The sequence below is a fragment of the Microcaecilia unicolor genome, chromosome 7, assembly GCF_901765095.1.
Source record: "Microcaecilia unicolor chromosome 7, aMicUni1.1, whole genome shotgun sequence".
Lineage (NCBI taxonomy): Eukaryota > Metazoa > Chordata > Amphibia > Gymnophiona > Siphonopidae > Microcaecilia > Microcaecilia unicolor.
In genome coordinates this window covers 263223852-263236486 of record NC_044037.1, presented here as the reverse complement: position 1 = coordinate 263236486, position 12635 = coordinate 263223852, and the positions used below count along the sequence as shown (strand labels likewise).

The 12635-nt window shown below is 40.0% G+C and overlaps 1 protein-coding gene across 1 annotated transcript in view; it reads right to left on the bottom strand.

Annotated features, from left to right (window-relative positions):
- LRP1B (LDL receptor related protein 1B) overlaps positions 1 to 12635 on the bottom strand; it is a 1639960-nt gene that overhangs the window by 402336 nt on the left and 1224989 nt on the right. The window contains 1 exon segment of the mRNA XM_030210865.1: positions 9224 to 9309. Coding sequence (XP_030066725.1) covers positions 9224 to 9309 — 86 coding nt within the window.

Here is a 12635-nt window from a genome sequence, read left to right as displayed (position 1 = left end):
AAAAAGCAGCCACCATGATAGAGATGTTTAAATATCTCGAGGGCATTAATGTTTAGGAAGTGAGCCTTTTTCAACTGAAGGAAAGCTCTGGAATGAGGGGGAATATGATGAAATTAAGAGGGAATAGGCTTAGGAGTAATCTAAGATAGTATTATTTCATAGAAAGGGAGGTGGAAGCATGGAATGGCCTTCCAGTGGAGACTGTGGAGTTGAGGACTGTGTCAGAATTTAAAAAGGCATGGGATAAGCATGTGGGATTGTTTAGGAAAAGGAAGAGTTAGGGGTTACAGAGGATGGACAGACTGGATGGGCCATTTGGCCTTGAGCTGCCAACATGTTTCTATGCAGGCCGAAGCCACGGCCCTGGAAAAGGGTATAAGGCAGGATATTGGGGAAAGTCAGCTAAGCTATATGGTTGCCAAAGATTCTGCCCAGCAAACAGCAGAATAACGCTCACAAAAGCACACAGTCACAGTCTGACTCAGAAGAGTCATCAAATTCTAGGCCATCATGTTCTTCTACACCAGAGTCTCGCTCACCAAAAATCTGCAAGCCTAACGTAAAGGAGGCAAACTGCCACCATAGTGATACACACGCTCGCAAGCATATGGATGTACTATCACTGGCTCTTGCTCCAGGAAACCACACTAAAGAAAATGCTTCATTTCAACCACAGACTCTGGCACCACCCAGAAACTGGGCTCAGGTAAAAGTTGAGTAGTTACACCTAGCAAAGCACCCTATGGTTAAGCAAGAGCCACTTCACCAGCTGCACTCCATGCCTGACTTTAGACAAACTCTGGCACACAGCCAGCCACAGGCACTTATTGCCAGTGTGCTAGAGACTTCAGAGACAGAAGATCTAGCAACATACATGGCTCACAAAAAGATGGTGAACATGGGGCTTACTCAGTTCAATGACTGCCCAGAAAAGTATAGAAGATGGAAATCTATCTTTAAAGAGGCCATGGCAATCATGAAGCCTACCCCTAACCAAGAAATGAGTCTGATAATAAAATGGCTGGGAACAGAGTCAGCCAAACATGTGCAGTGAATATCAGATGCATATCTGCAGGACCCCTTAAGAGGTTTTTGTTAGAAATGTGGTATAGACTTGACCAGTGCTATGGCAGCCCAGAAGCTATCCAACAGGAACTGATAAAAAGATTAAGAAGTTATCCAAAAGTGACAGAGATAATTACAAGAATTAGGAAATCTTCTAGAGGAGCTGGAAGCACTCCAGTCTGATTTGAACCTTCCTGGTCTATACTGCTTGGATACAGTTTGAACATAAATGAGATTATATCAAAGCTGCTGTATGACATAAGAGAAAAGTGGTCATCAGTAGACACCAAGGATAAAGACAATCACCAAGAGAAGTTTCCTCCCTCAGTTCATTCAAGATTTGGCAAAGAGGAGGAATGACTGCAACTTCATGTTTGATGTACCTAAAGTAGACAAGACAGGCTACTTCCCAAGTGAAAGGCCGGTCAAGAAGTACAACAACACCAAGAAGCTTATAGCTGTATATATGATGGATGTTTCATCCACAGCAATCCCACCAACTGATTGTCCCCATACTACAGACAAAGTAGAGAATCCTGAGAGACATTGACCTATACATAAGAAACCTCATCCTTTCAAGAAATGTAGAATATTTATGGAGAAACCCTTAACCTAAAGATCTGTTGAAAAAGTACAGCATCTGCCACAAATATTGCTGTTCCTCCAAGCACATGTCTAAAGACTGTAAAACAGTATGGAGTGCAATAGTGACCAGCATGGCAGTGCCTTACACCCTGACAATAGTAAGCCTACTTCTAAAGGAACACCAGCCTCAGAATCAAGCCACAGCGTGGAGAAGGAGGTGGAACAAGTGGCATCACCGAACGTTAACACAAACTGTACACAAGTGTGCGGAGAAGGCCGTAGTGGATGGTCCTGCACCAGGATATGTGTAGCTAATGTATATCCAAAAGAGCAACCAAAAAAGGCAGTAAAGATGTATGTCATCATAGATGAGCAGAGTAACTAGTCCTTGGCAAGGATAGAGTTCTTTGACCAAGGAGCTTGTATCCCTACAGTATCAAGACCTGTACAGAGAGGACAAGGAGGAAGGGAAGATCATAAGAATAGCCATACTAGGCCAGACCAATGGTCTATCTAGCCCACTATCTTGCTTCTAACAGTTGCTACATGATAGAAGCAATAGATGGTTGCAACAAGACCCATCTACTGACTCTTAATGAATGTAAATAGATACCAGATAACTGAGAATGAATTCCCACACCAGAGGTTGTGTAACACCATCGTCATCTCCAAACTATAGCGGAATATCTGCAGCCTTTGCATCCACATGCCAAGATCTTACTATTGTTGGGAAGAGATGCACCAACATTGATCATAGTTTGAGAGTCAAGTACAGGTCCTCTTGATGCCCCATATGCCTATTGACTCACCCTGGGATGGGTGATAGTAGCTGACATCTGCCTTAACAGATTAAGGAGACCATGTGTAGATGTCCACAAAACATGCATCTTGGAGATTGGGCACACCACCTTATTCAAGCCTTGTCATAACCATCTGCACATGAAGGTGGTTTACAGCTAGGAAGAATCAGAACCTGGCTCAACCATCTGTCAGGACACCTCTCCACCAGATTTAGGAGAAAATATTGGAAAAATCAATGTTCCAAGTAAGAAAAGATGACGACAAACCAACTCATTAAGTAGAAGACAGAGAGTTCTTGAGAATTATGGATATGGAATTCTACATGGAAGAGTCCAATAGCTGGGTGGCTCCACTACCATTCCAGACATCCAGAAAATGACTACCTAACAACAGAGATAAAGATCTCTCTCATCTCACTTCATTACAACAGACTCTGAGAAGGAAACCAGAGAGAAAACAGCACTTTACAACATTTATGCAGAACATGTTGGATAATGGCCATGCAGAGCCAGCTCCACCATTAAAAGACAGCAAAGAATGTTGGCATTTAACTATCTTTGGTGTGTACCATCCACAAAAACCAGACCAGATCAGGATTGTGATTGATTCCAGTGCACCAATGTAGCTGTCTCGCAAATCTAATGTGTTTGACTATACACTCAGTAATACAGGAAATAGCAACTCCTTTAACAGAGGGCATCGTCACTTTGGGCTTCATTGTGATAAGTCCTTGATGTTTGACAAACAGATTAGCAATGTTGATAAAATATGCTGTTATTAGCTTAGACTGATCCATCAAAATTCAAGTCTCTTTTGACCAAATCTAATTTGATTAAAATTACTGATGCACTCATAACAAGTAGACTTAAGTATTGTGATTCATTACTTCAGGGCCTTACTGAAAGTAGCTTAAAAAGACTTCAACTGGTGCAAAATACTGTGGACAGGGAAGGTTGTGTAGTAGCACCCTGTATGTGATTATTTCAGTTAGCAGGAAGTTAACTGTTTGTCAATTTGATCTACACGATCATTTTCTGTATTGGAAATCAATAGACCCCTGACGCAGGCCTTTACGGCCGAAACACGATTCGTGTCGGGTTGTTTTTATTGATTTGAAATAAAGACCTTGTTTAAGGAAACACCACTTGTGAGAGGACTCTTTTGGATCCACTGTTTGTTTTGGCTTTCGTTTATCCTGTGGAGAGATGTGGGGGTTGGCTTCATTTGGGTAAAAATCAGACCATATCACTCCAAGTTTGAAAGATTTGTACTGGTTCCTATTTCATTTAGGATCACATTCAAAATGTTATGTCTAGTCTTTAAGGCTTTCTGTTTGGTTGTACCAAAATATCTATCAGATAAGCTGACTGAACAAAACTACCAATGTACCTTGTGATCCCCTCAAAACTGTCTGATCAAACTTCCATCTGTAAAACTTGTGAGTCTTACATCTACAGTACAGTCTTAATTATCCAACGTAAACGGAATTGACCTGTTGTCAAATAAGTGAAGTGTGAGATCATATGGAAAACACTGCATAAACCTCTCAAACAGTGCATAAACAAAGGCATTGAGTTCCCGATTTTCAAAAACTGGTCTAAAACAAAGATGTTTAATACAAATAAATGTGATGATGTTGGAGGGATATGTCGGATATGTCAGATGGTCAGATTTGTGAAGGTCAGATAATTAAGACTGTATTGTACTAGGAATAGGGCCTTTTGCTGTGTAAGATCATCCTTATAGAATTATATGCCCAGTTTGATTAGTAATTCATCTAGTCTAAGAAAGAAAAAGGTATTATTAGGAAAGGAATGGAAAACAAAAATGAGGACGTTATAATGCCTTTGTATCGCTCCATGGTGCAATCGCTCCTTGAATATTGTATGCAATTTTGGTCACCGCATCTCAAAAGATATAGTGGAATTAGAAAGGGTATAGAGAAGAAAGACAAAAATGACAAAGGGGATGGGATGACTTCCCTATGAGGAAAGGCTAAAGTGGCTACGGCACTTCAGCTTGGAGAAAAGACGGCTGAGGGAAGATATGATAGAGGACTATAAAATGAGGAGTGGAACGGGTAGACGTTAATCGCTTGTTTACTCTGTCCAAAAATACTAGGACTAGGGGGCATGCAATGAAGCTACAAATTTAAAATGGATTGGAGAAAATATTTCTTCACTCAAAGTGTAATTAAACTCTGGAATACATTGCCAGAGTGTAGTAAAAGCAGTTAGCTTAGCAGGGTTTAAAAAAGGTTTGGATAGCTTCCTAAAGAAAAGTCCACAAGTCATTATTAAAATGGACTTGTGGAAAATCCACTACTTATTTCTAGTATAAGCAGCATAAAATGTATTGTAATGTTTTGGGATCTTGCCAGGTTTGTCCACTATTGGAAACAGGATGCTGGCCTTGATGGACCTTCGGTCTGCCCCAGTATGACAATACTTATGTTCTTAGTTATATAGGATTTCATAAGATGAAAACCTGGAGTTTTAAGAATGATTTTGCTGATGTATAAGTAATACCTTTTTTTATTCAGGTGCTGAATTTGACTGTATGAAAAATTGAATGATACACCTATCAACAATATGTTATAATGCTTTTAAGAGGTGCTTGTTTTGTTCCTTAATTGTTTTCATTGTAAACAGCTTAAAACTGATGTACTAAGCCATATATCAAATCAATAATATGTCCCACCTCTGCTTACACCCTGTGCTGTCTATTAAGATGTTTTACTGCTTATCGTATTGACATTGTAAGTAGCATCCTATGCCATCACATATAGTGTTGTTTGAATATTATTTTTCTGTTGATATTGTCTATTTTTATATCCAGATTGATCTTGTATATTGCCTTGAGTGAATTTATTCCAAAAAGGCAGTAAATAAATCCTAACAATACACACGTCCTAATAATAATCTTGCATGAAATCTTTACATCATATAATAATGTAACTTCATTCATCATGTGCTGAACATTAGTTGACTTTCATGGTATCTAAAACATATATGTCAGAGATAAATTTTCACACAGCTTAATTTGCATGTAAATGTAACGATCTATAAACCATGTCATATTTCTGGAATTAGAAAACTCAGTTTGGAATTGCCCACCTTCAATCAGTTTTCTGTTCCTGGAGTCAGGCTATCAAAGTTATCAAAAACTAATGGTCAAATCTTAAACTCTTAGACTTGAAGATGCTAAAAATGTCTTTATTAACTTCTACAGCCACAGCATATGATCATTTTCTATTAAAAGTGAGATTGTGGCTACAGCATACATATTCATGGTGACCTTGGGATTTTAAAGACATTTCTATGAATATTAACTGCAGCTAGCTAGCTAGATATTTGGCACTCAAAATCAAAGTGCTATAATGTAAAGAATCTTCCAAATAAGGAAGGACCTTCATCAGTACAAGAACTTTTACAAATGAAAAAAAAAAGACATTTGCTTGTAAGAGGACATGAACAATGCATTTGTAATTTATATTAAAAAGGACCAAAAAAAAAAGGAATTGAGAATAATGCTGCTCTACATAGCACATATACAATATTAACAATTGTAAAACTGAATTATGTAAGATGACTCGGTACAAAACTATGACATTTTTTCTGTCTGGTTGGTTGGTTGCACAAAGATTTTATTAAACTCATTTTTAAATAACAATTAGAATTGTCTTCCTGAACAAGGTTATTCAAATCTACAAAGACGACCCGACACGTGACGTGTTTCAGCCACCACTTTGGCGCATGTCAATATGTGGTGGCCTTGGAAGATAGAGGTGAGTGTTTGTGCTGAAGGGGGAGTCAGGTGATATCAGGAGGAGCTTGTACTGCTGTCTTATGGGCTCTCTGATGTGTGTGGAAAGGTTTGGGCAGCTATGTGGTAGATTCTTTGATGGGGTGGAGGACTTGTGCTGATGTCTGGTGAATCATTTGATGTGTGTGGGGGACGGATATTTGTGCTGATGTTGGTGTTGTCAGATGATACTGAGGGGGGGGGTGGGCTTGTGCTTATGTTGGAGTGGTTTGGGGAAGACGGAATTGGAGTCAGGACATGATATGTAGTTTGGGGGGAGGGAGGGTGGGCTGTCAATGTGGAAACCTAAAACATCAGGATTCATAGCTGCCCTGGAGCAGGCACTTAGTTGTGCTTCAGAGCAAGTCTAAATCCCAAATCCAGGTTTCCCTCTGTAGACTTAGATTCTCTATGTGAAAAGAGGAATGCTTGTCTGCATTGTTGTCCCACCCAGACCATTCCCTCTATCCTGCTCTCCTCAAACTCCCTTGACATGAGGATGCACTCAGCTTCCCCACATATCAATGACCCTGTTCTGAAATGGCTCTTAGATGTCTTGGCTTCCCCAGACATTTCAATGCTGCGAGTTAGATATGGCAATGCATTTAACATAAGGGCTGTATCTCCTTGCTTATTTTCTTTTCTATTTTTGGACATGTAGTAGCTTTTTTCAATCTTTTCCTTTCTTTTTACATTTGAGATTGTAAACTGCTTCTTTTGTTTTCCTTTAAAATGATGTAAGGTGGAATAATAAGTCTAAAGAGAAAATAAACTGTGTGTGAGAAGTTAAGAGTATAAGTATATGTGGAGGAGTGGATATGTGTGCTTGAAGGATTTGAGTGGATGGACAATAGGTGGTATGGTTCTGTGTTAAGGAATTTTGTAAAGTATTTTCATTATAGAGTATTGATGTGTAGGGGAGTGACTTGGGCAGGTAAACATATGGTGCTGTGTGACTGCGTTGTCTGTGTGGGGGTACAAATTGAGAAATGGTGTCAATTGTTTTCCTTGTTTCTGTTGGAGAATATTGGTGTATTTTTGTGTTGGTATTCTAGGGTCAGGTTCAGGTGTGTGCATGCGATTATACAGTGTGAGTATATGTGTGATGGACTATGAAGGGGCAGACTCAGACTTAGGATATGTGAAAGTATGTGTAGTGTATGGAGGCTAGAAGTGTCACTGTGTAAGTGGTATTTGTGTTCTTATTTATGTTATGGAAAATTGTGGGGATAATATAAGTGTATATGTATGTGGGGGGGGGGGGGGTTGTGTAAGTATTCATGAAAGGTATAATATAGGAGATGAAGTGCTTTTGTGTATGAAAGAAGAGCGGGGCTTCGGTGTGATTGTGTCTGATGATCTAAAGGTGGCCAAACAGGTGGAAAAGGCAATTGTCAAAGCCAGAAGGATGCTCGGGTGCATAGGGAGATGGATGGCCAGCAGCAAAAAAGAGGTGGTAGTGCCCTTGTATAAAATACTGTGTGCAATTCTGGAGACCACATCTATGAGAACGACATAAACAGGATGGAGTCGATCCAGAGGGCAGCTACAAAATTGGTAAGTGGTCTCTTTCATAAAGCATATGGGGACAGACTTAAGGCTCTCAATATGTATTTTTTTTATTTATTTTATTTGTTGCATTTGTATCACACATTTTCTCACCTATTTGCAGGCTCAATGTGGCTTACATAGCACCGTGCTGGCGAACGCCAGTTCTGGTATGACAAATACATAGTGATATCATGGTAGAGATCATGTGTGACAGACACATTATGGAATCGGAAAGGAGGAAAAGTTATGTTATGTCCATTTCGAGTATTAGATTCATTGTGCTACAGGGCTCGGGCATTTCAGTTGGATCATTCGGATATGCCTTTTTGAACAGGTAGGTTTTTAGTGATTTCCGGAAGTTTGATAGGGCTTGCGTTGTTTTCACGGCGTTTGGTAGTGCGTTCCATAATTGCATGCTTATATAGGAGAAGCTGGATGCATAGGTTGATTTGTATTTGAGTCCTTTGCAACTTGGGTGGTGGAGATTTAGGTATGTGCGTGTTGATCTTTTTGTGTTTCTGGTTGGTAGGTCAATGAGGTCTGTCATGTATCCTGGGGCCTTGCCGTAGATAATTTTATGAACCAAAGTGCAGATTTTGAATGCAATACGTTCTTTGATTGGGAGCCAGTGTAGTTTTTCTCGAAGGAGTTTGGCGCTTTCGAATCTGTATACTTTGGAAGAAAGGCAGGAGAGAGAGGATATGATAGAGATGTTTAAATATCTGTGTGGCATTAATGTACAGGAGGTGAACCTCTTTCAAATGAAGGAAAACTCTGGAATGAGAGGGCATAAAATGAAGACAAGAGATTATAGGTTCAGGAGTAATCTAAGGAAATACCTTTTCACAAAAAGGGTGGTGGACATGTGGAATTGCCTCCCAGTGGAGGTGGTGAGGATGAGGACTGTGTCTGAATTTAAGAAAGTGTGGGACAGGCATATAGGATCTCTTGTGGAAAGGAGGATGTAGTGGCTGCTGTGGATGGGCAGACTGGATGGGCTATTTGGCTGTTATCTGCTGTCATATTTCTATGCTAACCCATGCCATGCCCCCTCAGAGAAAAATAAAGAAAAATGCTGTAACATGCAGTAACACACAGACTACTGCACAACCCCTTAATGCATTTTTGTGGTAGCCTGTTACTGCATGCTAACCATGTGTTGAGTGCTTAAGGCCCTTTGGTAAAAAAGGCTTCTATATGATTGATCTTTAATAATTTACATTAATGGCAGTAGCACACAGGAATGCAGTAGCACATACTAAAAACTTTAGCTATTAAACAGACAGGAAAATATAAGACAAAAATGGATGCATATATGTGGAACTAGTATATTTCAAATATTTTACTCAAAATGTTTACATATAGAGTATTAATAAGTTAGCAAGCTCTACCATGGAATTAACATTGTTTTTCTAACCTGTTTCAAGAGAGTGTAGTTGGATCCATCAGTACTAAGTTTCCTAATTTCATGATGATCAGCAAGAATTAAAAATGGTGTATTATCTAAAATCAGAATACATAAAACAGACACTGTGTAATTTAATTACAATCACTAATATGTAGACATATACATATTCTATTTGTAAATTTTAATTTACACATTTTACAGATATTTTAAATTAGAGATTTTTTGCACACAATGAAATTAAAACTAAGAATCATCTATAACAATTATACACTTTCTAAGTATATAATGAGACATTACATTTAAAAATCCCTTCTAAAATTGCATGTACATATGCACATAAAAGTATATGTAAGAGACAGACTCATGTATACATATAAGGAAATATACCCCGTAGTGGTAGTACTGCGAGACTGCCACTAGGGGTCAGAGCAACCATTTTGAACCTCTATAATCTCAGGATTAACAGAGGGGGACTGCTCCTGCTCTGGACCACATAATACAAATGAAGGCCACTAGGTAGGTCTGGGAAGATCAGGGTGTAGAAGGAGAGGTGGGTCTTGGAGGGGGTCCTTGTGCTCAGAAAATGGGGTTTTGGATGGGGTAGGATTTCAACCTTTTGAGGTGAGATCTGAAAGTGGGAGAATGTTGGGGTGGAATCCGATACTGAGGGGGGGTTAGGGGGTGTTGAAAGGATAAGATACTGGAGGGGGCTCAGATACTAGGGGAATTCTGGGAGGGATGATCAGATAATGGTGGAAGCACCACTGTAGAACCTCTTGTGAATGCAACTGCTCTACCTCCTCTTGAGGTGGCATTAAGTGCAATGGTGTTATAGATAGGTGTGATAGTTAGAGTGCAGTAATAAACCCCCATGCTAGCTGTCAGAGCAGGCCATTCTCCGTTGTGTCCTGAACATGCACACAATTCCCGGCACAGGCAGCTCCTTGTGACTCTGGGCAAGTCACTTAACCCTCCATTGCCCGCCGCATTGAGCCTGCCATGAGTGGGAAAGCGTGGGGTACAAATGTAACAAAAATAAAAATAAATAAAAATACTGCCTATTTCTGAATAATACACAACAAACTGTCAGTGGAGCAGCTCACACTTATTTATGTTTAAATGAGGGAATGTCTCATACTGTCACACAGGCACTTCTTTTTTGTGCTTCCTTAAAGCCTCAGCTTTAGTGACTCAGTTATAATCATCGACTATTTCTGAATAAAGCAGCTAGCCCAGGTTTTTTAAATTGTGTTTGATATTTATTACATTAGACGTTAATGTTTAATGTTTAATGCACAGTGAAACCCATGTTAGCTACTTAATGCAACTTAGTAAAAGGATCCCTATATATATACTTATTATATATGAGAAAATATATATGCACTTTCCCTTTTGAAATAGTCATATGTTAACTGTCTAGCTGCTTCTACACAGAGCTAATCTATTATACAAGTACCAACTTAAAATACAACTTATTTATTTATTTACAGCATTTATATCCCACATTTCCCCACCCAGGGGAAGGCTCAATGTGGCTTACATCAATCTAGCAACAAACATTCAGACACATTGCTGTATATTTACTGAATATCTTCTAGATTGCAGCTGGAATTCTTCTAGGTTCCCCATTCCCCACCCCACAGAAAGAGACAAGCCCACTTCAAGACCCACCTCTGAACACCCCACTCCTACAGTCCCCCCCCCCCCCCCCCCCCCGGCTTACATTTACATGCCTCTGTAGTCTACTGGTCTTCCAGGCAGGAGCAAGTCCCAGTCACTGTGGCCCATGACAGCGCCAGCCTCAAAATGGCTGCTGCAAGCTCTTAGAAGCTGTTCATGGATTTTTGAAAATGTTGGGGTCAATATTCAACAGGGTTTAAATGGCCAGAAGAAGCTACTGGATATTAAGCAACACTGTGGCACTATGTGGTTAATGCTGAGGCAGTCCATGAGCAGTCAAAGAGGAGCCGGCAATTATGAGGGCCCTGGCCATATTCAGAGTCTGTGCCTGCTTAGTTAAGTGGGTAGATATGACCACACAAAGAGTTAGCATTTGGGTGCCAACACTGAATATTGGCTGATATCCACATAATGTTTAAGTCTGCAGCTGACCTGAATATTCAGTGTCATTGCTATGACTCTAGTTTTGAATATTTGGGTTAGATTCAGCCTGCAGTGGTGAGTGGCTTTAAAACCACTGACCACCATGGGCTAAATACAGGCCGATAATAGAGATAATTGTAAAAGACTGGTGCAGTACATACAAATCTAAATACAGTAGAGTCTTGATTAGACAATATAATCGGGACCAACAGGTTGTCAGATAACCAAAAAGTTGCACAATATTAGACTCACTGCATCCGCTCGATAGCCATATTTGTAAACTGTTCCCCTGTCTGCCCACCTCCGAACAGAGCTACCTCCTGCCACCTCCCTGATCTTGGATCCCGATGCGTTCTGTCTCCCAGATTTTGCCTCTCCAAATTGTCTCCCCACAGTTGTCAGACAAAGTTACCCCCCCATCGGGTCTATCTTTAGAAGACCTGGTGGTCCAGCAGTGAGTTTACAGCAGGAGCATCTGCTAAAAATTCTGATGGCAGCCTTGTGAGCAGAGCAAAGGTAATATTCCTGCCCTGAACTCATCGCTGGACCACCAGGGCTTCTAAAGGTAGGTCAAAGGGGACCTTCCTTTGTTGGATGGTTGGGCTGAGGTGGGGTGAGGTGGGATCCGAGATCAGTGAGGCACAGGGAGGCAGGTTCTGAGATCAGGGAGGCAGAGAGAGGCGGTTGGTGTTAGGGTTTGGGTAGGTAGTGAAAGAGTCAGTTTGGGAGGGAGAAAGTGGACAAAACCCAGTGAGCTGTCAGAAAACTGAAGGTCGGTTAACTGGGATTCTACTGTACTGGCAGTTACACATGCTAATGACATACACATGTTACTGCTGATTTTCCACCTGCACTATTTACATATGCAATTACTATGGGGTTCATAGATTCAAAGGGGGCATGTTTTGGGTGCTATATGGGCTGTCCAAAAAATTATATATATATACTGGCCAATATTTAGCCCACAGCAGTCTATATTTTTTTTAAAGGATGTGGCCCGGCATTGGATATCTACACTTAAATCTGATTTTATATTGGCTGTTTTAGTTTTAGATTTTACATTTCTATTGATGTTATACCACTACTGTACAGCACCGACAATATAACTGAAAGATGGTTAAGCAAATACTCATAAGCTAAACTGTTTGCAGATTTTGATGCAGTTGAAGTTGTTCCAGTTAAAATTATAATGTAATAATTATTTTTAAAAATATTGGTTGGTACCTGAAATGAATTCATTGTATTACAGATAATGAATTCCACTTTCAGCCTATGGAAATGTATAACTTTATGAAACGTCACTCCAGAGAAGTAATCT